This window comes from Miscanthus floridulus, chromosome 13, assembly GCF_019320115.1.
Source record: "Miscanthus floridulus cultivar M001 chromosome 13, ASM1932011v1, whole genome shotgun sequence".
Classification (NCBI taxonomy): Eukaryota; Viridiplantae; Streptophyta; class Magnoliopsida; order Poales; family Poaceae; genus Miscanthus; species Miscanthus floridulus.
In genome coordinates this window covers 9,362,625-9,389,466 of record NC_089592.1, presented here as the reverse complement: position 1 = coordinate 9,389,466, position 26,842 = coordinate 9,362,625, and the positions used below count along the sequence as shown (strand labels likewise).

The window sequence follows — 26,842 nt, the reverse complement described above, 5'->3', positions numbered from 1 at the left end:
GCTCATGTTGAATGAGGCAACTGCCGCTTCGTGACGCAACACGGAGCGTTGTGATGCATTTAAGTGCATATGCGATGCCTTAGCCCCCGAGCCCCTAGGCGATTTGGGTAGAATCGTTCGGGGGGTGCGGGTGTATGGAATGAATGCGTGTATGGATGTATGAATGATTATATAAAGAAATAGTGGGGGTTAGTAACGTTACCTTGATGACACGAGTGATGGGGTTTGAAGAGCTCCAATCGAAAATGTCTGACCGGGATCCGTGCTCGTCGTTCGTGACGGAATCGGCATGGCCCACATGGGGCGTCCCTTTGCTCCTTACCTATCTCTCGGTGTTTTCCTAAACCGTTCGATTGACTTAAGAAGCCCGATAGTCTCTCTTGGGCGGAGATCCTGTAGTTGGGCCTTTCCAACTTTCATCTGGGAAGGCGGAGGGCCGCCTGCGTGTGGTGGTGTCTTGTTTCTCGTGCCCGGTCATACGGTAGTGGTGGGCCATACCTAGGCCACGTCTCATCTAACCAGGTGTCGTTCCGTCAGGCAGGGTGCGTCCCATTGGTCAGGGCGTGTTCCGTCATTTCCCATCCGCATTGAATGGGGAAGGGAGAGGGTTTTTTGTCCTAATCCTTCGCCCTTCTTCAACTGCTGCATCTTCTCCTTAAATAGGGGAAGGGAGAGGGAAAGGAGAACTCATAGACCCGTTCATGATTTCAGAGCGCGATGTTGAGCTGGAGGTTATCCAGCTTAGATGAGGTGGTACTGGCCGCCTTCGCCGAGAAGGGGTTGCTTTCGTCGAAGGAGGTGGCGCACTAGAGGGTACTGCACGTCGCTGGCTTCATCACCATCTGTGAGGCTTTCGTTGGGATGGAGTCGCACATGGACTCCTTTCGGCGAGTCATCTCCGGGTGAGCCTTGTCCGAGAGGAAGATGCTCGGGACTGCGTCGGTGGGAGGTTTTGCCCTTGCAGCTGCTCAGGTTGGCCAGTTCATAAAGTTTGATGAGATATCTTCCAGCCACGGCGGCCATACCTCGGCGGGCAGCGTCCTGCCCAGGAGCTGCCTCGACTGCATGAGAAGGTCAGGAGCTCCATGATCTTCTGCTGAGCATATATGGGTGCGACGTCCTTGAGGTACCCGTTGCACTCATCGAAGTCGAGGGAGCAGAACTGGGCAGGGCCCTTGAGGTACCCGTTGCGCTCGCCGAAGTCGAGGGAGTGGAGCCATGCGGGCCCTTGCGGCGGTGGTTATGTCCAGCGCGCGTGTGCCGTGGCCCCTCATTTGGCATCAGCCGATGCCGCCGAGCGGCCACAGTAGTATTCGGAGTAGAAGTAGTCAGAAAATATAATCGTTAAGTTTGTGGGGGAGCCCCCGTGTGAACAGTTTTTTGTATCAATGAATACATCAGTTCTATTTTGTGATAGAATCACTATCCGTTCCTTGTTTTTTATCCTAGCATAGCTTTATTTTTATCCTTTCTTTTTCGCACCTGCTCGTTCGTTCCGTAGGCTGCAGCTTTTAAGAACCCGGGCATGACCCGCGAGGCTCGGCTGCTCGTAAACGTAGGTTGTGGTAGGGTGCGCTCGTTCGGGAGTAAAAACAAAGTCAGGTAGGGTAATCGAAGGAATGGAATACGCTTTTGTATGGGCAAAAAGTTTTTACCATATAACAGAAAAAAAAGATAGGTACACTACCGGACACGGCCGATTTGCCGAGTGCAAAAAGATTTGCCGAGCGCTTTCTGTCGGGCACTCGGCAAAGGCAATCTTTGCCGAGAGTCGGCCCCTGCGGCACTCGGCAAAGACAGGCCGTCGGCAAATATGCCTTTGCCGAGAGCGGCCGTCGGCAAAAAAATCTTTGCCGAGTGCCGAGCACTCGGCAAAATTTGGTCGTCGGCAAAGGTGGCCGGCGTGACGGCAGCCACCTGCCGTCAGCCTTTGCCGAGTGCCCCGACGTTAGGCTCTCGGCAAAGGGTTTTTTATTTTTTTTAAAAAAAATTCTTTGCCGAGTGCCCTGTCACCTGGCGCTCGGCAAAGGCTTCTTTGCCGAGTGCCAAGGTTGGCACTTGGCAAATTAATTTTTTTTGTTTTTTTTGCCCCATTTTTTTCTGGGGCCTTGCTACAGTAATTAAACCTCCATTTCAAAATTTGGGAGATGTCTGGCTTTTAGGCATCCGACGTCACAACTTGCTTCAAACTTTCTCATTTTTTACCACGGCCTCCACATGCGATAACAAGACACCTCGACAAGTTTCATGATTTTCGGACTTCGTTTGGATTTTATATAATTTAAATACACTTTTCCCGCAAGTACATCGTCATGTTATGACAACAAGCTGCTCGTAATTCCATGCGAGTTCCTGGATACGGCCTCAACATACGCCAAACATCATGAATACCATTTTTTGAATGACCAAATTCCATTATTTCATGTACATGCCGTTCAAATTTGAAATAGTCGGAAAAATTCAACGAAACAAAAATAATTAAGGAAATATAGTAAAAAAACTCAAAATTGTCCCAAATTCTGAAATTGAGTTTTAATTACTGTAGCAAGGCCCTAGAAAAAAATGGGTGAAAAAAACAAAAAAAATTAATTTGCCGAGTGCCAACCTTGGCACTCGGCAAAGAAGCCTTTGCCGAGCGCCAGGTCACAGGGCACTCGGCAAAGAATTTTTTAAAAAAAAATAAAAAACCCTTTGCCGAGTGTCACTGGGCTCGGCACTCGGCAAATCTTTTAACCTAAAGGCCCAGCACGGGCCGGCCCAACCCCACACCCTCTCACTCCTCTCCCACCCGCCCACGCGTCCCTGCCGCGCCGCCGCCGCCCCCGCCATCGTCCCCCTCCGGCGAGCCCGCCCCGGCGCCCCCCGCCCCTGTCCCGGCGGCGCTCGCCCCGGCGCCCGGCCCCGGCGGCCCCGCGCCCATGCCCCGGGTCCCCGGCCGCCGCCCCGAGCTCGCCGGCGCCCCAGGCTCCGAGCTCCTCGGGGACAGCGACCCGGCCGGCCCCGAGCTCCCCCGCCGGCCCCGAGCTCCACCGGCCCCGCCGTGCCCTATGGCCGGCCAGCAGAGGGAGAAGGAGAGGAGCAAGAGGAAGAAAGAGAAGGGGGAGGAGGAAGAAGAGGAAGAAAGAGAAGGGAAGGAGGAAGAAGACGAAGGTGCCGACCCGACTGCCCGTCGATCCTCGCGCCGTTCCGACCGCCCGTTGATCCTCGCGCTGCTGCGGTCATCCCCGCCGTCGTTGCCGGCCCTCGCTCTTGCCGTTCTTGCCGCCAAGGTAAGCCCTACCCTTGTAGGGTTAGTAGTAGTAGTAGTTAGTTGTAGTGTTAGTAGTAGTAGTTAGTAGTGTTAGTTGTAGTGTTAGTTGTAGTAGTTAGTAGTGTTAGTTGTAGGGTTAGTAGTAGTAGTAGTTAGTAAATAGTAGTAGTTAGTAAGTAGTAGTGGTTAGTAGTATTAGTTAGTAGTGTTAGTTGTAGGGTTAGTAGTAGTAGTAGTAGTTAGTAAATAGTAGTAGTTAGTAAGTAGTAGTGGTTAGTAGTAGTAGTTGTTAATAGTTAAGTAGTTCTTAGTATTAGTACTGTTAGTAGTTAAGTAGTTGTTAGTAGTAGTTGTAGGGTTAGTAGTAATTGTTGTTGTACTACTTCAATACTTTGATCTGTATGGAAAGAGAACTAAAGTACATGGCTCCTCTTGATATATTGGTGGTTGTTGGCCTTCGTGCCCATGTTTGGTATATATGTGGTTGTTGGCCTTTGTGCCATGTTTTTTGCAGGTTTTGGTAACCTCCCCGTGCAGGGGAGGTGCTATCGAAATTTTGAGTCGACACTAACCATTTTTGCCCTTTTTTGCAGGAGGACCTGTGGGAGGGACTCGGCGACCCCGATCGTCTTCGTCGACGCTGCGGGTCTTCCTGCACCGCGTCGACTCGCCACTGCACTGACTCTCCACCGCCCTGCTACCCTGACCTCACCTGCACCCTAGGTATAACCCCTCTATCCATATGTGGTCTTTGGTCGCATAACCTAGTTAGGTGTCTCCTATCCGAAAGAGATATGGTTGGAGGTATGCAGATCTTTGTATATCTGCGACCGTATCTGTTTCGGATTGTCCATGTTTTTTGGACAGCCTACGGATGCGTAGATGGGTTAGTTTCCATGGTCCGCTCTGGTCCGAGATGGTGTTTTGGCATTACCCCCTGTTGTTCTCTGGATACACACTCTCCCTTGCAGGACGTGTATCGGGAGAACAGCAGGGAGGTGCTACCGAAATTCTGTCTCGGATAGGAGCGGAGCATGGGAACTAACCTCATCTACGCATCGGCGGGTGGGATTAGGACCTATCCTCACGTATTAGAGAGTAGGGACACCGCGTAGATGCAATTGATGGTCACCTATGGAGATGTTATATATGCTAGAGGATGGAGGACCGTCAGTGGATGTACACGGGCCGGACAAGTCAAGGTGATGTCAGCATTGAATGGATGAACAAGACCGATCGTTTCTTGAAGCGTGCATTTGGCAAGGCCGCTAGATACCCGAAAATGGCTTTGTGTCCCTACAGCAAGTGTGGTAACAGGAGAATGCAAAACCAGGAAGTCATGGGTATACATCTGCACAAGAATGGGTTTACGCCGAACTACACCCGGTGGGTCCACCATGGTGAAGCCGATCGTATGAGAGAGGAGGTGGTGAGACCACGCGTCGAGGCTTTCGATGCTGATGCCGGGGTAGCAGACATGGTAGATGACGTTCACCAAGCACAGTTTGATGAAGGACGTGAGGAGGCGGAGATGCAGGCAGCCGTAGATGCGTTCAAGTACATGATGGACTCGGCGGCGAAACCCCTTCACGCTCATTCTGAGGTCTCTCAGCTAGATGCCATTAGTCGCTTGATGGGGTTCAAGTCCGATTTGAACATGAGTCGAGAAGGCTTCGATAAGGTGTTGGCTGTGGTTGGCACCCTGCTTCCAAAGGACCACATGTTGCTAAAGACCATGTACGAGGCACAGAAGCTCCTTAAAGCACTGAAGATGTCGTATGAGCAGATACATGCTTGTCCAAACAGGTGTGTCCTATTTCGTGAAGAACACAAGGAGGCAAATAACTGTCCAAAGTGTAAAGCTTCCAGGTTCCTAGAGGTAGAGTCTGGTGATGGTGGTGGCCAGAAGAGGCAGCTTAAGATACCCGCCCGACTCTTACGGCACCTTCCCTTCGTGCCGAGGCTTCAAAGGCTATTCATGACCGAGGAAACCGCGAAACATATGACGTAGCACAAGAATGGCAAACGGTACAATCCTGACAAGATGGTACATCCATCTGATGGTGAAGCATGGACCGGCTTTAATGACAAACATCGTCTGAAATCCGATGAGGCTCGTAATGTGCGTGTCGTGCTAGCAACAGATGGGTTCAATCCTTATGGCATGATGGCTGCCCTTACACATGTTGGCCCGTGTTTGTTATCCCCCTCAATATCCCCCCTGGCGTCGCCTTTCAACGACATAACGTGATCTTGACGTTGATAATTCCTGGACACCCAGGCAAGAATATGGGTGTGTTCATGGAGCCTGTGATTGATGAATTGATGAAAGCTTGGAATGAAGGGGTATGGACATACGACCGAGCTACAAAGCAAAGCTTCAAAATGTACGTCTGGTACCAATACTCCATGCATGACTTCCTGGCGTATGGGTTATTCAGCGCCTGGTGTGTTCAGGGGAAGTTCCCATGCCCAATATGCCAAGAAGCTATGAGGTTCATTTGGTTGAAGAAGGGTGGCAAGTATTCATCGTTCGATTAACATCGTCAATTCCTAGATTCCAACCATCCATTCCGACAAGACACCAAGAACTTTAGGAAAGGTGTCACAGTCACGGACCCTAGACCGCACTTGAAGACTGGTGCCGAGGTTCATGCTCAGATATATGCTCTCGTGCCCAATGAAGAAGGTGGTTTTGTGGGATATGGTGAGCAACACATGTGGACTCATAAGTCCGACTTGACGAGGCTCCCCTATTTCGATAACCTCCTACTGCCCCATAACATTGATGTAATGCACACTGAAAAGAATATCACCGAGGCACTTTGGGCAACACTCATGGACACTAACAAGTCTAAGGACAACCCTAAGGCTAGAGTGGACCTGGCGACAGCAAGAGATGCGGCCTCCTGCAAACGGCAAGAACTGGAAAAGGCCTAAGGCCGATTTCATCTTGAAACCCGAACAAAGGAGGGAAGTACTACGATGGATCAAGGCATTAATGTTCCCTGATGGGTATGCAGCGAATCTGAGCAGGGGAGTGAACTTAGGCACTATGCGAGTCAATGGGATGAAAAGTCATGACTACCACGTATGGATTGAGCGGCTTCTTCCGGCGATGGTACGAGGCTATGTTCCTGAGCATGTTTGGCTAGTGCTTGCAGAGTTGAGTTATTTCTTCCGCTAGCTTTGTGCCAAGGAGCTATCTCGGACCGTGGTTGCAAACTTGGAGAAAGTGGCACTTGAGTTGCTTTGTAAGTTGGAGAAGATCTTTCCACCTGGCTTCTTCTTGTCAATGCAGCATTTGATTGTGCACCTCCCGTATGAGGCACGTATGGGGGGGCCCATGCAGGCCCGTTGGTGCTATCCAATCGAGAGATGTCTGAAGGCCGTTCGTAAAAAATGTAGAAATAAAGCCAAAATTGAGGCTTCCATTGCAGAGGCTTCCATTCTGGAGGAGGTGACAAACTTCACACAGCTATACTACACAACAAACCTTCCTAGCGTGCATAATCCACTCCCTCGCTACAATGCTGACGAGAATGAATCCAACCTCAGCCTTTTCCAAGGGCAACTCGGAAGTGCAAGTGGATCGACCAATAAGAGGTTGGATAATGAAGAGTGGCGCAGTATCATGCTATATGTGTTGCAGAACCTAACCGAGGTGAAGCCGTTCATTGAGTAAGTTCTCAACGAACTTGTTTCAATACGCCGTCACTATTCTGCATCCAACTGATTCTTTCTCGTTTGCATAGGGAATTTATTCGTGTATCCTGGCATCAACCAAGGGGTCCTACCCCACGGCAAACCGATACCCTTCTTTCACAGGGTCCGGGAGCAGGGAGGCCTGATTTCATTTCTTGGTTCAAAACAAAGGTATTGTCCAATTTACCTCGTACCTAGTTCGAGATTTCGAGTTTCACGTACTTAGTCCGGCAATCTTTCATTCTTGCGCTTGCAGGCCCAAACCGATGCAACTATGAGTAAGGAGTTGAGACAGGTTGCAAATGGTTTCGACAATAAGGTGAAAGCTTATTCAGGTTATGATGTGAATGGATATCGCTTTCACACAGCAAGCTACGAGCGAGCTCGGCCCCATCAAAAAACCACAAACAACGGAGTTTGTACTCCCGGCCCTGATGGCCTCGAGTATCATGGCATAATCAAAGAAATCTATGAACTTTCATTTTATGGTTCGAAACCTCTTCGTCTCGTCATGTTCAAATGCCACTGGTTCAATCCTCGACTAACGAAACGGAGCCCTAATATTGGTCAAGTTGAGATTCGACAAGATTCCGTCTATCAAGGAAAAGATGTCTTTATTGTGGCTCACCAGGCCGTGTAGGTTTATTATTTGCCATACGCGTGCCAAGGCAACAAGGCTCTTAAGGGTTGGGCTATTGTGCACCAGGTATCGCCACATGGTAGACTAGCTGTCCCAAACGATGAAGATTACAACTTCAACCCAAACACATATGAAGGAGAGTTCTATCAAGAAGATGGGCTACTAGGGGGTTGGTGATAGACTTAACCGAGGCGATCGGAATGGAAGTAGACAATGAAAGGGTCGATGACGAGGAAGAAGGAGATGAGGTGCAAAATGCCAAGGACATAGAAATGCTTGAGCGATTACATTTAGACGATGACGATGAAGGCAACATTGAACCTTCGGACAGTGTTGTTTATTTGGACAATTTTGATAGTGATGACGAGACATATGATCCAGATAATCCCAATAATGATGATTACTTCTAATACATGTAATACTATGTTATTTTGTAATCGTGTTTTGTTTTTTTATTTAGCATCTATTTTTAACACATGTACTAATATGTCTTGTTTGTTTCTTTTTAATTGCAGGTGATTGAACAAAGATGGCGGGCAGTCATGTGCCAAGGAACGTGAACTCGAGGTTCATGAGGGCACGCGATGTAGATCCGGATGTAGAAGAGGGGTCGTCGGACAGGAGGAGGCAGAGGGCCAGGAGCAGCGGTAGCGGCAGCGGCAGCAGGAGGGGCCGGCCTCCTCTAGTTAGGCCGCGTGACGTGCCGGAGGAGGAGCGCCATACCCCGGACTCCTCGGACGAGGAGGAGCTAGTTCGACAGACGGACGACGAGGGAGACGAGGCACAACAGGGCGGCGAGGCTGGAGGCATAGCTGGTTCAGACTCCTCTGTTGTGGCCAGGATCTACTTGCAAGGTCCCTCGAAACTCCCTGCGCCTCCGCTTCTTCCCCTACGCCCAGTGATCCGCCCCCAGGGGGACAGGTAAGTAACTTTAGATTTTATCACAGCTACTTCATATAACCTGTTGAAAATTGTTAGAGAAACTAATAATGTTTGTTAATGACTTGTGCAGGCACTGGCTGGTTGTGTCGCCTAGTGACTCATGCAACCCCAACCACATCCTGGGTCTTGTGTGCAGGCACTTTTACCCCGGCATTGTCACGCACAAGGGGAACATTGAGCCGGCCAAATCGTGGGACCACTACAAAGATGCCCCCGACGCATGTGGAGATAAGCAGGAGCGGGTGAGGAGAGAGTTCTGGGTAAGTCTCGCTCGCACAACTTTGATCAATACATCGCATTCATTTGACTTTTTTTGACATAATGAATTGATACATTGTGTCTGTCTGCAGACTTTTTTCAGATGTGAAGAGGGACAGGAGGACAGGGCGGAGAAGGTGATGGTGAAAAGTGCCAGGAAACGAATCACCGACATGCACTACGAGGAGCGCCTCACTTGCATCGTCAAGTACTACGCCACGCACCTTGGTGAGAAGATCACCAAGACACAGGCAAGACAGAGGACGCTGACCCGGGAACAGTACCTTGAGGTAAATGAAGAATAATAATACTGATTCGTTTTGAGATTAAGTAGCTTTAATTTGGTCTTCTTACATCTCAAATTCTTTATGACATGTAGACAATTCCATGGTGGTGAGAGTCGTATCGGGACTGCTGGGAGATGATCATGGATAGGTGGTTCACGGAGGGTTATATCCAGGACCACGAGGCGGGGCGGGAGCGGCGTATGGCAGCGACAGGCCCCACACACCATCAAGGCAGCCGCAGCCTCGGCGCGTACAAGCAAGCATGGGTACGTGAATTTTTAGTATTCTTACGCTCCATTCTGCATGTTTCTTCTAATCATCTTGTTGTCTTTCTCGCAGTGGGCGTCACATGGTGGGCAGTCCATCTCCAATTTCATGGCATATGGTCTGGCCCGCAAGGGTAAGGCGACGTCCGCTGTCACCTTCACCCCGGATGACCCGCCCGAGTCCTACAACAACCCGAGCGTCCACACCCGCATCAGTTCGTACGCGTCGGAGGCAAGGTCGGTCCATGGGCCAGACTAGGATCCGAGCACCGACAACATCGATGGGACGCGATGGTCATGAGGCTCGGACAAGGCAAGAAGCATGGGCGGTACTGGATAAGCGATGGCACCCTCAAGCCCAGCGAGATTCACTCCCTCTCCTAGATCCGAGCACAGACCCCGAGCGGAGGCCCGGCCATACGCCAACGGCCGTCCTCTTCATAGCAGCGGGTCGACGCACTCTATGTTAGTCCCGTTTAACTCTTCGTACATTGATCTTTAAATAACTTAGTTACCTTTGCATTACTGAAACATTCGATTGAAATGTTGCAGGCCGATAACGAGAGGATGGCTCAGGAGCTGCGGGACCTGGCGGCGAGGACCGAGCAGGCCGAGCGGGAAAGACAGGACGAGCGGGCCGAGCGGGAAAGGCAGGCCAAGCAGCTGGCGGAGATTACGATGTTCCTGAAGACCTTTGGGCAAATGCACGGTGTAGCTGTGCCGCAGTTCGCTCCACCGTCACCGCCAGTTATAGCTAGTCCTGTGAGTATGAAACCAAATTGCTTCGACTAGTGCTTTCATTAGATGACCACTCTAACAGATGCAATCTCTTGTCCTTTATGCAGCCTCCGTCGATGGGTTCGAATAACCCATCTCAGACGCAAGCAGGCGACGGCACTTTTCCTTCACCAAGCACTCAGTTTCCTCCCCATCGGTAGTTTGTATCTCTTTTTCACTGCTTGATAGACATGTGATGCACTGTGATCAACTATCGACTTGTTTCGATGGATATTGGACCTATTATGCTTGTGATGTTGTGTATGTGAGATATTGTGTGATCGACATGTGATATATATGTGGTATTGCCTTTGTGATGAGATGGATGTGATATATATGCGCTATATTGTGTTTGTGATGTCACAGATGTTATATATATCTCTTATATGCTGTGTTTGTGAATATAGAATCAAAAAAAAATTAGCCTCTTTGCCGAGTGCCCTAACCCTGGCACTCGGCAAAGAAATTACGAAAAAAAATAAAAAATATTTGCCAAGCGCCGACCTGGCAGGGCACTCGGCAAAGAAATTATTAAAAAAAATCTTTGCCGAGTGCCTCCCCGGTAGGGCACTCGGCAAAGAAATTTTGAAAAAAAAAATAAAAAATCTTTGCCGAGCGCCTCTAACATGACACTCGGCAAAGCATGTGCTAACGGAACCGGTGCCGTGACGGTCACTTTTCTTTGTCGAGTGCCGAGATTGCACTCGGCAAAGACTTTGTCGAGTGCCCGATAAAAAGCGCTCGGCAAAGAATTCTTTGTCGACGGATTTTTTACCGGAGGCTCTTTGCCGAGTGCTGCCCTCGACAAAGGCTTTGCCGAGAGCAAAGTAGCCTTTGCCGAGTGCATTAGGCACTCGGCAAAACGCCTGAATCCAGTAGTGGTAGTATTTAGTATTGTACCCTCATGAAGCCCCCGAGCGACCCGGGCTGAAAGTGTTGGTGCCAAGGACGAAGCGAGGTTGTCCACGAGCTGTGCTCCTCCTCCTGCTGTCCATGGCTTGGGCAGGAGCAGTCCCTTCTGGATGTAGTCTACCGTGATCATGCGGAGATCCCACGGTGTCAAGTGGATGGTCTCCGGCTCCGACGGCGCGCTGTCGTCCGGCGAGCCCGCGGCCTGCTCTGGCCGGACGAGACGCCTGGACACGATCCGAACCCCGCCGGTGGAGCCTTCCATTTCCTATCACCAACGCTGCTCCTGCTCTTGCTCTTGCTCTTGCTTCCCATGTTTTGTAGGACAGTAGAAGTACTTACAATAGTACAATGCAATGCTACGATAGTAGATATGGTCGATATGGACAGGAGGAGTGGCATCTCGCATGGGGTCACTGGGTCAGCAGCGCAGAGAGGTAATATAAAATATCTCGCTGTCGCCACTCGCGACACGGCTGACTGGTTAGTGGTCGGCGGTCACTGGCCAGCTGCTGGCGGCTCCCCGTCGTTGATCGCTATTGCTGGGATCCAGGGTAAAGTTATGTTTGATGCTAGAACTAAGTATGAGTTAATTATAAAACTAATTACATAGAAGTAGACTAATTAGCGAGATAAATCTATTAAGCATAATTAATTCATGATTAGCACATGTTTACGGTAGCACAGCGTTGTCAAATCATAGGCTAATTAGGTTTAATAGATTCATCTCGCAAATTAGTCTTAATCTATACCATTAGTTTTTTTAGTTTTGCAAATTAGTGTCCAAATATTCGATTTCACATAAACTAAATTTTAGAGGTGGGAAGGGCATGCATGTGCGGTTTCTGTGTATGCCGCCAACTGCCAAGCTACCATCACCATGCATGCAGTAGCACCAGTAGGGTTCTTGTATGTTTGCATCGAGATCCACTAAGGCTGTGGGCCTGATTTTTTTATTTTTCAGCCCTTTTTTTTGAAAAATATTCACAAATAGACCTCTAGTAGTTTGATTTTCGTTTACAGGCCCTGACCTCGGCGCCATGGCTTTTGAAGCCGAGGAAATACGTCTTGGTGCCATGGCCATTGGTGCTGAGGTCTTGATGAGACGTCGGACGTGGCGGTGTCTTGACGCCGATGTGGACAAGGCCTCGGTGCCATAGATCTTGGCGTTTGAAATGAAGCAAGTATAATTGTTCCGAGGAACATGCAACAACGTCATTGCGGTTCAACTGGTTAGGACGCGCGCGACTTAGCTCAATTGCCTAGGTTTAAACCCTAGCGCTGAATTTTTTTTGCTATATTTTTATAAGCATTTTTCGGCAAGTTGGAATCCAAACCTTGGGTCCAACATTTAATCATACCAATAATGTCGATGGGAATCAATAATGGACCCTTAGCTTGTCTTAAACCGGGTTTTTTAGTGGGTACGGGTGAATAAATAAGTACGTAGCAATAATTCATGCATGCGTATGGCGACGGGAACCCAAAGAAATAACAATGAGTACTATGGCGACTTGTGAGCCGGAAACAGCAAAAAGATTCTAAACTTTGGCTCCCGTGAAGTGCGTGGCCCGTTGTTAAACAAACGTGGCAGCTGCCGCACCCTTTGGAGTCTTGGAGAAAAACGACGTCTGACCGTCCGTGTCGCGGTCCGTCGTCCTTACAATTAATCAGCCTGCTATAGCTAGAGACTGGACCATCGATCGGTGTCGTCGTCTCTCCGTTTTTTTTACTGCAAATATATGTACGAATCCACCTGTGCACACATGACACATACTCGTAATTTTATACTCCTACTGTGTGTGTCAGCTCAGTTCGATGGAATCGACCCAATCAGTGCTGGAGTCAGGAAGCCTTGCTGCACTTAGCTTGCACATGATGGTTATGCTGTGTTTGATATGATATGAGAAGAGAGCGACTGAGCGACTGAGTCAGGAAGCCGAAAAATGCTTATAAAAATATAGCAAAAAAAGAATTAGCGCTCGGGTTCGAACTCAGGTCTTTTTTGAGCTAAGTCGCGCACGTCCTAATCAGCTAAACCACAATGGCATTGTTGCATGTTCCTCGAAATAATTATACTTGTTTCATTTCAAACGTCAATATCTATAGGGTAACAGCTCGATCCTAAAATCTACGGCGACGAGCTCGGCGCCAACATCTATGGCGCCGAGGCCTTGTCCACGTCAGCGCCAGGTCACCGCCACGTCCGACGCCCCGCCAAGACCTCGGCGCCATTGGCCATAGCGCCGAGACGTGTTTTCTCAATGACAAAAGCCATGGCGCCGAGGTCAGGTGGAAAGGGCATGCATGTGCGTTTTCTGTGTATGCCGCCAACTGCCAAGCTACCATCACCATGCATGCAGTAGCACCAGTAGGGTTCTTGTATGTTTGCATCGAGATCCACTAAGGCTGTGGGCTGGGCTGAGCTGGCGTTTGGCGTTTGGCGTTTGGCGTTTGGCGTTTGGCGCCGGCCGTTTGTTTGAGTTTGCAAGCAAAATGTGCACGCTGCTGCTTTTTTATTAGCAGTTGTGCTTTGGACGAAACCATCAACCAGTACCCACTATGCCAAACTTGCAAAAAGAAGACACCTAATTTAGTGACGCAGAAACAAAACGTGTCTATAATGTGTACAGACGCGTCTTACTGAAACGCGTCTCTAATATGTTATCTCTAGAAAAGAAATCTTCTATGGACATATATTACAGAGACGCGGATTAATAAAACACGTCCGTAGCATAAATGGTTACTCACATACGCGTGAACTGAATCTGCATCACTGACGTAAATACCATGAACCCGAAAAAATGGTTAACTCTAGCGTACCCCGATCTCTCACGCTCGACTCATCGCGCATCCTCTCCTGTTCGGGTCTCCGAGTGCCTCTCCTCTCCCTTCCCCTTCGCTACAACTCCTCCCCCCAAAGACGATGGCGACTCCCCGTGCAAGATCAATAGGCGCCGCCTCTTTCCACCTAGATCCAACTGGCGGTGCCTCCCTCCACCCAGATCCAGCCGGCGCGGATCCCTCCTCCAGTCGGCTTTCAAATGGATCTAATCTCACCTCAATATCATGTCGACAAGGTCTTCAAATCATCATGATAAGTTGTCGTTGTTTCTGTGGGGTACTGTGACGTTGTTGTGGGCTTGTTATTCACCTTTGAGACCTTGGGCCCAAGTCAGAACACATCAAAGAAGCCCTTGGACGTCCTCCCACTTGCCCACCTCCTTAGGAGGCCAGCAAGAGCGTCCAAGCCAAGTTGGAGGCCCAATCCACATCAAGTTCGAGTCCTCCAAGCCAAGTTGGAGGCTCAATCCGCATTAAGTTCGAGTCCATCTCGGACTCCAGGAGCAGCCCACACTAAAACGGATGCCTAAGTCACATACGGACTCTGTTTTTGACGTTCTACCTATGGATGATGGAAAGATGATTTTATAAGCTTATAAACTAACTAATGGCGCTAGTCCCACATTAAAATTCCTCGAATCAACAGGAATCATCGAAACAAGTGGACACCCGAAATCTGTTAGGGTGTTGCGTTGTCGTCTTTTGGGCCATTTAGGCCCTATAACGTCTCAGGACTTCTTAGGGACGTGAATAGGGGTCCTTGACAGCCCCTTAGACTGTATATTCAGTAGACATAGTCTAAGTTAGAGTTTGAGTTTTGCTTTAGACCAATCTATCTTTGAATAGTCACCGTTATCGGTTTGTGAGACCCCAAATTCGAGCGCTTTATCATTTATCTGCAATTATCACTTTACTTGAGTTGTGTTTTTTCTTGTTCTTGCTTGTGTCTTTCATTCATAGCATGGATTAGCCTTCTCAGCGAGGTCAATCGGATTGTGACACGCTTGATAACTAGATGAGACGTGTTGCTAAGGTTGCAGGGGGGTCAGGTCTTTTGATCTGAAGTCGGATCGGTATGTCGCTTTCCAACCAAATCGATAGTTGTTATCTTCACCTAACGGAAGATCGAGAATCATGTCCCCATCAAGTCTTTTCCCTCGACACCTAAACCCATCTAACCGATCAATTAGACACTGCAAGAGGTTTGGAAGCACGACTCATGTTCCAAGAGGCTAGGAGACTGCTGGTCTACATCTACATCAAGTTCTTTATCAAGATAGTACTTCTACTTCACCTACATCAACTCTACTATGTCTACATAGGCATATATGGAATGAGATGAGATGAATTTCCACACTAAGTTATGTTAGTGGTCATGTTTGGGGAAAGATAAGACGATCCTGTTATAACTAAGATTATTTTTAACATGGTTATCAATTATCACAGCATATAAGAAATGCGACCGATATCCTACATGTCACGTAGACACACCATATAGGATATAAAAATCACATGCATGCATGCATGCTGATTTTATCAATTACTTACTATGAGAAAATAAGAAATGCGACCGATGCAATGCAAATATATATGCATGAAACGTGCGTACAGTATATGATGAGAATAAGCAAAGGAGGACAGAGGACCACGCACCGCACGTGATGCGTCTAAGGTTGCTTGAGTGAATAGATGGCCTTAAAGATGCCGACGAGCACACCGGCGATAGACAGGACGGCGGCGATGAGCTTGTAGTTATTGTAGACGAACTTGTGGACAGCGATCCTCACCGGCCTCCGGCGCATGTACTCCTGGATATCTCTTACGATGCAGAAGTAGTTGTGGCCCAGGCGAAGGTGCTGGCCGAAGCCCTTGAAGAAGGCAAGCGTCTGCGTGTTGCTGAAGTGGCTGCACAGCAAGCCCCGCCTCCGGAGCTCGTGCACGTCCTCCTCACTGTCCATGAGCATCGCCAGCACCGACAGGTACGAGCTCACGACGTAGCCATCAGACATAAAGCTGGCGGCGGTACTAGCCCCGGCCGACTCTAGCGCCACCAAGTTGACGAGGTAACAGGCCATGACGTCATTGATGAACACCGGAGACAGAGAGCTCGCCGAAGACGGACTTCTTCCGAACGTTCATGTCCGCAAATCGTCCGGCCGTGCTGACCGTCACCTTGACACCTATCTGTGCCAGATCCAAGGCGCTGCTGGATAGAGTAGACAGCCATACCTCGTCTGAGTTGTCTCCATCCTCGCTCCCTCTCTCTTGAGGAGGCATGCCATGTATGAGAATGAATCTCATAAGGCCTAGGAGATGCGGCGGCCTGAGGTTTCTTCCATGGCTTGTGATGCTTCTTGTTTCACCATCAGTATTTGTCTTCTGTCCAGGGACGACGACGTGCCTGCACTTCTCTAGGAAAGTGTGAAGGAATCTCTGGGACCTCATGATCCATGAGGGAACCATCTTTTCCTTTACACACAAGAGAAACGCAATCATCGTCTCCAAATAAACAAGGGAATCCATGTCCACGGGCCAGAACTCCATTAGGACCTCGAGAACCAGCCAAGGGATCTGGTTCTCGAGCATTGAAATGTCCATGAGGAAGCTAGGTGCGGCCGAAATGGCGCACCCTTTTAACAGCGGGTCGTCGTCGCCGCTGGACATGAACCACAGAAGGAAGCAGACGTCCAGGAACATCATAGTCGCGAACTCGGCGTCGCTCAGGCCTTTAACCTTCGCGTCGTCAGCGTCGTAGCAGCGGCGGGCGTCGCTGGCGATGGAGACGATCTTCCCGTAGACATCGTCGACGGAGCGGCCCGAGCCCCTGCACATCCTGTAGGCCACGGCGTGCTTTACCTCCTCCATCTCCTGTAGGTGGGGCAGGCCGTGGTGATACGGGCCAATGGCCACCACGCCGGGCACCACGTACCGATTGTCCTCGCCGCCGAGCCCTCGTAGCCTACGAGGGAACTTGTGGATCATGGCAGGGCTCATTGAGATGCGGGTCTCCACTCTCTCCGCTGTTTTGTGCAGCCTCTAATGTCATTTCTTGTGCGGCTGCTACAGGGATAGGTACAGTTTTTGCGTCTGGTGGACTGCTAGCAGCAGGGCCGTGCCCCATGCATGTGCAAGACGTGCGACTGTACGGGGCTTCCCATTCGTAGGGCCTAAAAAATTATGGCTCCGACTCTATAGGATTCGCTGCCAACGTTGCGTCTCTTCTTAGTGGCGTTACAAAATCCATCTGGCCTGTATCGGCCCGTCGTCCCATCTAAGCGTCTCCATATTGCCAATCAAGCAGGCCGATGCCGAGTGACTGAATCGCCATCCGCACATGACTTAAGAGTGGAGGCTGCCAAGGGTTGAATATGTACCATTCTTAATTTATCGCAATGCTATGTACATGCTATTATTGTTCTATTTAGCTCGGCTGGTAGGGCCTATTTTAAAGTTTGGAACAAGACCCTGGATTTTACCGGCACAGCCCTGGCTAGCAGCGCCGATCTCCATATTGGAGGCTTGGAGCTGGTCGCTGGAGGAGAAAACCTCACAAGGTGCATCGACCAAACTGTGGATCTATGATCTAGTACATTATATATAGATAATAGACCTACGCAAGATGGCTGAAGCATACGCCTGGATTAAACAAACTTCACCACCACGCTAAGCAACTTCGGCGTGAGCCCTAAAACAATGACCTCTACTTTTGTTTCAAGAGCTCCGCCAATTCTTTAAGATCTGTTTTATACAAATATTGTGGTAGTAGCCCTCAAATTCATTCTAGTAGACATTGGCGTATGGGTCCCACTCATCATTCAGCCATATCCACCGTCTTTCCAATCAACTGAGCTAGGGGGCAGAAGAGGAGGGGAGGAGTACCGGAGATGCATGGCACACAGAGGGTGAGGAGCACCGGAGATAGACTACATGGGGAGGCGAGCTACGGTGGGGTTGAGTGCCTTACCTGGAGGAGAGAGCCACATTTAATGGGCCTCGTCAGGATGGGACGAGTGCCGGGGAAGTGAGCCGCGCCGGCTAAGGGCTTCACCTGGGAGCCACACGGGGGGAAGGAGAATAGTGCGACAAGATGCATCGGGCTAAGGGGCTCCGCTAGGGGAGGAGAATAGGGCGACGGGGTGGGAAAGATCGAGTTTAGATGGGAAAAACATGTGGGAGTAAGTTGGTGCAAAAAATCCTAAAAATAAATAGAGAACTCTCTAGTAGCACCCCCTCGAAGATAAGGATGAGGGGGAGATTTGGACGCCTCCATAAAGTAGGAAATTGATTTAGAGCCTCTTGGATTATGGTTTTTTTTCTACGACACCAAAAAGTAGAGTAGAGGTCATATTTAGTTTCTCTGTTGGAGATGCTCTAACCTATCTATGTGGTTTCAAGTTCCTAACTCTTTGTGTGGGTGCTGCGTTTATAGCTGATTATTCCTTTAGTCACAAAAACGTGTCCATCGATAATGAGGCACTATATTTTGTGATTTTGTCAAGATTTATCAGTCTGGTCTCTCCTATGCCCTTACACGCACTACTGGACGCAGGGTCTTTGCCGAGGGCCTGAAGCCCTCAGCAAAGGCTCTTCAGCCGTCGGCGAAGGATTTGCCGAGGGCAGCCCTCGGTGAAGAACCCTCGGGAAAAAAAACGTCGGCGAAGGACTCTTTGCCGAGGGCTTTTTATCGGGCACTCGGCATAGTATTTGCCGAGGGCTAACGGAGGCCCTCGGCAAAGTAAAGTAGTCGTTAGGTTTGCGGTTATTTTCCACGGTGTCTTTGCCGAGGGCTGACATACAGGCCCTCGGCAAAGAGCTTTTTTTTGGAATTTATTTGCCGAGAGCTATACCGCAGGGCCCTCGGCAAAGACCTATTTTCTTTTTTTTTCTCGGAATTTCTTTGCCGAGAGCTATATCGAAGGCCCTCGGCAAAGACCTACGTTTTTATTTTTGTCTCGGAATTTCTTTACCGAGGGCTGTGTTCAAAACCCTCGGCAAAGACCTACTTTTTAATTTTTCCTGGGAATTTCTTTGCCGAGGGCTATGGTTAAGGCCCTCGGCAAAGACTTGTTTTTAATTTTTCCTGGGATTTTCTTTGCCGAGGGCTATGGTCAAGGCCCTCGGCAAAGACCAGTGAAAATTTTCAACATTCCACCTGTTTCTTGCTTTCCATGCAGACAAAATATATATATATATATATTCAACAGCAGAAATATCCCACAAATATCACAATCATCACATATATCTCACAAATATCACATATATCTCACAGATATCACATGTATCATCACAAGTCCAAATTCAACAATTCCATAAGTCCACAATCTAACTCAAGTGTCAAGTCCACAAGTTCAAATCCGACTGAGGCTGGCCAACCTCTCCAACCGTCTGGCCTCTGCATCACCAACCTTCCCAACCGTCTGGCCTCTGCGTCGAGGGTGGTGTAACGAAGCCTCCAGAATCAGGTGACGCACGAGGGGGGTTATTGGAACCCGCCGACTGAGGCTGCACAAACAATTATATGCTTATGTGAGATTGCAGTAATTATTCTAGGACTACAGTTTTAGTATTTAGACAGAAACCTATCAAATTTTTTATAGCTAGTGTTGTCTGGGTTTCTATGTCATGCAAGCAAATCAGTAGCTAGTGTTCTCTGGGTTTCTATGTCACACAAGCGAGAAGTGAACTTTAACGCTTACAGGAGTAGCTGCAAACGCGTGCGGCACCTGAGGCGGAGGAGCTGACATCTGCACAGGCACACCCGTCTTCTGCCCAAGAGCTTGCATGATTTGCATCATTTCTGCAATCCTGACCTCCTGGGCCTCCCGAGCGGCCTGCTCAGCCTCCAGCCGAGCAGTGAGGGCCGTGATCTGCGCCGTCTTCTCGTTGTTCTGGGCCTGCAATATTGCACTCCAATATTTCAGTAATGCAAAACTAACTCAAGTGTGAGAATATTAATTTACGACGAGTAAAACAAGAATTACCTCGAGCGCATCGACCCGCTGCAGTGTCGGAGTAGGCCGTGAGCGTATGGGCTGGCTGGAACTCGTGCTCTGTGCTCGGAGCTGGCTCAGAGTGGGAACAGTGGTGGGGTCGATGGCGGCGTTCGCAATCCACGTCCGGCCGTGCTTCCTGCCGCCACCGAGCCTCATGATGGCCTCGGCATCAATGGGCTCGGTGCGGACGTCGTACTCTGGCCCGTGCCGCTGCTGTACCGCCAACGTGTACTCCTGGACTTTAGTGTACACGTTAGGGTCGGAGTATGCCTCGCGAGGGGCAGCCGGGTCCCAGGTGACATCGCCGGCCACCCTGGTCTGGTGGGACATAGCCCACGCCGTGAACATCGAGACATCCTCGTCCGGGTGCGCAGCCTCCTGCGAGAAAGGCGGCAGGTGGTGAGCAATCAGGCATACGTTAAGCGTGAAACTAAATAGAAGAAAAATCACTTACATATGCTGATTTGAATCCGGGGAGACTCCTGCTGCCTTGATGGTGAGTGGCAGCTGGCCTGAGCATACGCAGTGCCCGCTGAGACTCGTGCTTCTCTATGTAGGCCGGCGTGAACCACCTAGCCACGATCATTGTCCAGGCGTCGGCATGCGCTCGGCACCACCAGGGAATCACCTACATGTCAACGAGTGTTTGACATATATGAAGATGAAATTGAACATATTTAATTCAAAAACAAAACAATATCAATGTTATTCATGTACCTCAAGGTACTGCTCCTGGGTCAGCGTCATCTGTCGAGCCTCCCTCTTGGTGACTGTCATTCTACGAGCCGACGCGTAGTAGTCTATGTGGGCCTGGACGCGCGCCTCGTGAAACATGTCGGTGACATACTTCCTACAGGCTGCATGCGCCACACGATCAGCGAGGCCCTCGGTTCCTTCTTCGGCCCTGAAAAACCTCTGCATAAAAGATGATATATCCAATCGTTATTTGAAAAAAATAGAATTCAATGTGAAGGATTGATTAATGTTGTGCGAGAGGAACTTACCCAAAACTCAGCAAGTATCCGCTCCTGCTTGCTGCCGAAATTCTGGCTCGGATCGGAGCGGAGCATGGAAACTGACCTCATCTACGCATACGCGGGCTGTCCAAAAAACGTGGACAATCCGAAACAGATACGGTCAGATACACACAGTGATCTGCATGCCTCCAACCGTATCTCTTTCGGACGGGAGACGCCTAACTGGTTTACGCAGTCTACGACAAAGATACAGGAGTAGAGGTTGTTTATACCTAAGGTGGCGGTGGAGACAGGGTAGCGGGGCAGTGGCGAGTCGGGGCAGTGGAGAGTCGCAGCGCCGACGAGGACAATCGACTACTCTGAAGCTCCTTTGACGTCCTTTGCTCTGCAAAAAAAAAGGGTATAAGTTAAAAATTTCGGCAGAACCTCCCCTGTACGGGGAGGTTTCCAAAACCTGCAAAAAAAATCGGCTCGATGGCCAACACCCACATTCACGGCACAAAGGCCGACACATCAACAATGGGAGGCACGAAGGCCATCCACATCAAAAAACGGCGCGATGGCCGACAACCCATGGTTTTACCTTCTACTCGACCGAGGGACGGGGAAGTGAAGGTGACGGCAAGGTCGTCCAGACGAGGCCGTTATCCAGAACCACCTGCATTGCATGCCCAAGTAATTGCTTCAAAACATGACCCGCTTAGACAGTGAATAAAACAAGTGCAACTGCAGAAAAGTACTGAACCAGTAAATCCTAAATTTACACGCTCTACTAGATCGATGCTGATTAATAATCAGTATGTACTTAGTAGCTTAATGATGGTGCCCGACAAAGCCATGCTGTGGAGATGATGATGCAACGACTAAAAGGCAAGCATACACCACGTACGTGCGTGCGTGGGCATGCATGCAAATGCATTATATATATTTGACGATGATGGGATGGATGGATCTCGCTCGTATAGCATCGATTCTATGGTTAGTTAACTACCAGCTCAGATAGATCAGGAAAACTCACTACGTAGAAAACGATTTTTAGCAACGGTTCAATTTTTTTGTAGGGGCGGCTTGAGATGGAGCCGCCCCTACAGTGGCGTGCTCGGGTGCCCAGACACCAGCCGCCCCTACAAATGGAGTATGATTTTTAGGGGCGGCTCAATCACCAGCCGCCTCTAGAAATGGTATTTTTAGGGGCGGCTGGTGATTGAGCCGCCCCTAAAAATGGCCCGTATTTATAGCTTCTATTTGTAGGGGCGGCTCAATCACCAGCCGCCCCTACAAATGACCCCATATAAAAGTGAAGCAGCACCTTCTTCCTCCTCGGGTCATTCACTCCAACCCGTGAAAGAAAGTTGGGGAGGGCTTGGGCACCTCCCAAAAATTGCTCTACTAAGGGGGGAAGGTTTTGGTCTCAAATCCTTTGGTGGAGAGGTTGTAGAAGGTAAGAAAATGCTATTCCACACTTTTTTTGAAGTTTTAATGGTTGATTAGTGAATAATTAGAGTTTTGTTTTTCTCTCTCTTCTATGGTGCTTGAGCTATTTATGAGCAAATTAGACCCAACTTTTAAATGTACTAGGGTAAATTAGGGAGGGGAACAAGATCATACCCTTATTTGGTCCATGTTTCTTGATTTTAGTGAACCATTAGTTAGTTTTATGGATGTTTCATGTGCATGTGATCTAGATCTAGGGTTTGGTTTTTTTATTAATTTCGTTTTTGTAAATTTATGTTTGATAAAATTGGACTAGGGTTTATACGAAAGATATTGTGTAAAGTATAATTATTGCTAATTGTTGTCTTTGAAATTGTTTATTGTAATCAATAAATATGTATTTTAATTATTTATGGATAAATGGGCCATTAATTAATTTTCCTCTACCATGGTGTGTTTGTATGCTTCATGTAATTATATTAGATTTATATTCATATATATCTGAGGTATATACAATTATTCTCAAATAATTATTACTTTGATTAATTTTTATATATATCTGAATAAGTAGTCCTTTAATGTTTATTTTATTGTTGTTGTAAAAGATGGAGTACAGGAACTCTTGGATGTATGGTTCGTTAAGGTTCAAGGCAGGTTTCCGTGAAGAGGTGGATAAATTTATTGAAGCCGCAACGAAGCATGCAACGACATTGAAAGAGAATAAGGATACAATTATTTGCCCCTGTAAAGATTGCAAGAACCGTATGGCATGGACAGATGTGACTATCATCAGATCACATTTGATTATACGAGGATTTATTGAGGACTACACAGTGTGGATTCATCATGGTGAAATGGTTATTGTTAACGACGAGGATGAGGAGGAATACGACGATGAAACCATAGAATCCCTGTCCCAATATTCAGCCGAGCTTGATGCACAAATGGATTTCGAGTTTGGCAATGAACAAGGTGGTGATGCTGGTGGTTGGGATGGTAACGACGAAGGTGGTGCCAATAATGATGGTGGAGCACATGTCGGAGTTGAAGATGATTTAGATGACATGATTCGAACCCTTGGACCAGAGATTTTACTAAATAGCCCAAAAGGTCTAGAAAATTTGGAAAGAGTGACAAAAGCATCGAAGGAGACTGTGTATGGTGTTGAAAAGGGTTGTCCGACACATTGGACATTGCTACGTTTCGTGCTTGAGCTGCTCATCCTGAAGGCTAAGTACGGCTGGTCAGACTGTAGTTTCAATGATCTATTGCATCTCCTGTCATGGGTGCTGCCACAACCAAACTCAGTTCCCGCCAACACATACCAAGCGAAGAAGATCATAAGTCCATTGACAATGGGGGTTGAAAAAATACATGCATGCCCCAACCACTGTATACTTTTTCGTGGTGAAACGTTCAAGTCATTGGATAAATGTCCCCGGTGTGGGGCCAGCCGGTACAAGAACAATGACCTTTACGGTGGGGACGAACCATCCACGGGGAAAAAGAGGAATAAGAAGGGTACAAAAAAGGTGGTACAAGAATCTCAGCCCCCAGAGGACACTCCATTAGGCAACGATGCAAAGCAGAGAAGAATTCCTGCCCTGGTAATGTGGTACCTGCCAGTGACCGACCGCTTGAGACGTATGTTCCTAAACCCTAAAGAAGCCGCACTCATGACATGGTGGGATGATGAGCGCAAGGTAGATGATGATAAGATTGCACACCCGGCTGATTGTAGTCAGTGGCAAAGGTTTGATGAGAAGCACAAAGAATTCAGCGATGACCCAAGGAATGTACGGTTTGGCCTGAGCACCGATGGAATGAATCCCTTCAATGAGAGGATGAGCAACCACAGCACATGGCCAGTGATCTGGACCATGTACAACATCCCAACATGGTTGTGTCAGAAGAGAAAGTACCTTCTCCTCACTATTCTTATTTCTGGCCCTAAACAACCAGGCATTGATATAGACGTGTTCCTCGAGCCCTTGATGCAAGAAATGGAGAGACTATGGAGGCATGGGGAGCAGATGTACGATGCGTTCCGAAAGGAGGACTTCATATGTAGAGCAATAATATTTGTTACTACCAATGATTACCCCGCGTTGTTTGCTTTGTCTGGACAGATCAAAGGGAAGACGGGATGCTTGGTTTGCTTGGATGGTACTACATGGGTGTACCTGGATGCATCCAAGAAGATAGTTTACCTAAGGAACCGACGCTTCTTAAAGACAAGTCACAAGTACCGCAGCAAATTGTTCTTTAGATTTTATGACAACGCCCTGGAGATTGAACCCCCTCCGGAGAGACGTCATAACGGAGAACATGTGTACAGAATGGTGAAAAATATACGCGTCGTCTATGGAAAGAAGAATCCAGATGGGACGAACAGAGATAGAAGCACACCTCCTATCGAAGGCGTACCTTTCAAGAAACAATCGATCTTCTTTCAGTATCTGCCTTATTGGCCAGACTTGGAGGTCCCCCATGCCATTGATGCTATGCACGTACAGAAGAATGTCTTTGAGAGTCTCATTGCTACCTTGATGGACACAGGCAAGTCAAAGGATGGTCTGAAAGCACGGAAAGACATGGTGCAGCTAAACATGATGCCACAGCTTCACCCGGTACCTGAGGCTAATGGAAAATACACTTTGCCCGCGGCGTGCTTCAACCTAACACCAGACGAGAAGAGAGCTATATGCACTTTCCTGAGGGGGATCAAAGTCCCGACTGGGTTTTCAGCAAATGTGAAGAAGCTAGTGTCGATGAAGGACTTGTCAATAACACACTGCAAGGCTCACGATTGCCATGTGATGCTGACAGTGTTTCTACCTATTGCAATCAGGGCTATAAAGCCAGAGTTCTTGAAAATGGCCATTACCCGCATGTGCTACTTCTTTTCGAAGATCTCACAGAAGACGATTGGCAAGGAAGAGCTGAGTGACCTACATGAATTTGTGGTGGAGACACAAAACCAATTGGAGATGTGTTTACCTCCTGCTTTTTTTGATATAATGCCACATCTCATGACTCACATGGTTCATCAGATACAGGCGCTTGGCCCTTGCTACTTGCATGAAATGTGGTCCTATGAGCGGTTCATGTCCGTTTTAAGTCGATACGTGCATAATCGAGCATACCCAGAGGGCTCCATGATAGAGGGTTATAGTACTGAAGAAGTCGTCGAGTGCTGTCAAGAGTACCTAAAAGTACAGAAAGGGATTGGTAAACCCGATTCTTGTCACAAGGGTAGGCTGGCTGGGAAGGGCACTAGTGGTAGAAAAGTGTTCATCGACCATGATTACAAAGAGGTGAGTCGGGCGCATTACAGTGTCTTGCAAAGTACACAACTGATGCAACCGTATATTGATGAACACTTGGCTATCATTATGGCAGAGAGAAATGGCCGTTCGGATGATTGGGTCATGAAACAGCACAAGCAACGACTAACTATATGGTTGAAGGACCAAAACATACCGCCTGGAGAAACCATAGACTCTATTACCATCAGTAGGTTGGCGGAGGGGCCATCGAGACAAGTTACATCTTGGAATACTTATGATATCAATGGGTACACGTACTATACCCACGCAAAGGATAGTAAATATGTGAACCAAAACAGCGGCGTTCGAATAGAGGCTCTCGATGGATTAGGGCGAAAGATCCAATACTTTGGCATCATTGAAGAGATATGGGAACTTGACTATGGAAGGGATATAACGGTGGCCCTGTTTCGATGCCGCTGGATCAAACAACACCAACTGAACGAGATCGGATTGAGAGTCCTGGACCTCGAGAATCTAGGCTACCAAGATGACCCTTGGGTGCTCGCTTCACGTGTCGCACAAGTTTTCTATATGTCTGACCCACAAAGTAACCTCCCCCCGAAGAAGAAGACAAAGCACGTGGTTGCCTCCGGGAAACAACACATTATTGGAGTTGATGGCGTGGACGATGTTGAAGCTTACAATAACTATGATGAGATGCCGTTATTCACAGACTTTCCTAAGAAGATCAGTGTTGTGGAAAAGAACATCCCCAAAGATATAATGCCATGGGAACGAAAAGGTGTTAATGGGAAAGTCGTTACAGCGGGCTAGCTAGTTGTGTGTGTTTGTAAGGCTTCATTTATGCATGCGTGTGAGACTATATATTTGTGTACGTGTGTAAGACTACATATTTGTGTATGCGTGTGAGACTATATATTTGTGTACGTGTGTAAGACTACATATTCACAGACTTGCTCAAATGAGACACTAAATGACCTCAGATGGAAAAACTCTGAATAACAAGGTTGTTCATCTCATCAAGATCTACAATCCTTACATAGCTTATTTTCCCATTTGAGAAAGTTTTATCAAACACTAGTCACAAATTCTTGAATCTCATATAGAATGTCTGAAACTATGTCACACACTTGTCAAATTTGATCTACATTTTGTTCAAACTTTCTCAAATGAAAAAATGTACTATATAAGGATTGTATATCTTGATGAGATGAACAAACTTGGTATTCAAAACTTTTCAATTTGAGATAACCTAGGGTTCCGAAAA

At 48.2% G+C, this 26,842-nt stretch overlaps 1 protein-coding gene, 1 long non-coding RNA gene and 1 pseudogene across 2 annotated transcripts; all 3 read right to left on the bottom strand.

Moving 5' to 3' along the window:
• Positions 1-15,545: 15,545 nt before the first annotated feature.
• On the bottom strand, positions 15,546-16,901 carry LOC136499415 (putative UPF0481 protein At3g02645; annotated as a pseudogene).
• Positions 16,902-19,275: 2,374 nt separating this feature from the next.
• LOC136499414 (uncharacterized) lies at positions 19,276-20,219 on the bottom strand. Its single transcript, XM_066495078.1, has 3 exons — positions 19,860-20,219; positions 19,575-19,772; positions 19,276-19,380 (listed from the first exon to the last, which is right to left on the bottom strand). The coding sequence occupies exons 1-3, from the start codon at positions 20,217-20,219 to the stop codon at positions 19,276-19,278; spliced, it is 663 nt and encodes a 220-aa protein (XP_066351175.1).
• Positions 20,220-20,330: 111 nt separating this feature from the next.
• LOC136499184 (uncharacterized) lies at positions 20,331-20,906 on the bottom strand. The gene is made up of 3 exons (XR_010769931.1): positions 20,876-20,906; positions 20,589-20,786; positions 20,331-20,499 (listed from the first exon to the last, which is right to left on the bottom strand). It is a non-coding gene; the product is annotated as an uncharacterized lncRNA (long non-coding RNA).
• Positions 20,907-26,842: the final 5,936 nt, after the last annotated feature.

Coding starts and splice junctions, on each gene's coding strand:
- LOC136499414 (XM_066495078.1), bottom strand. CDS start 20,219: ATGTTCACGGCGTGGGCTATGTCCCACCAGACCAGGGTGGCCGGCGAT. Junction 19,773..19,859: donor AGCGGGTCGATGCGCTCGAG/GTAATTCTTGTT, acceptor GCAATATTGCAG/GCCCAGAACAACGAGAAGAC. Junction 19,381..19,574: donor ACGCGTTTGCAGCTACTCCT/GTAAGCGTTAAA, acceptor TTGTTTGTGCAG/CCTCAGTCGGCGGGTTCCAA.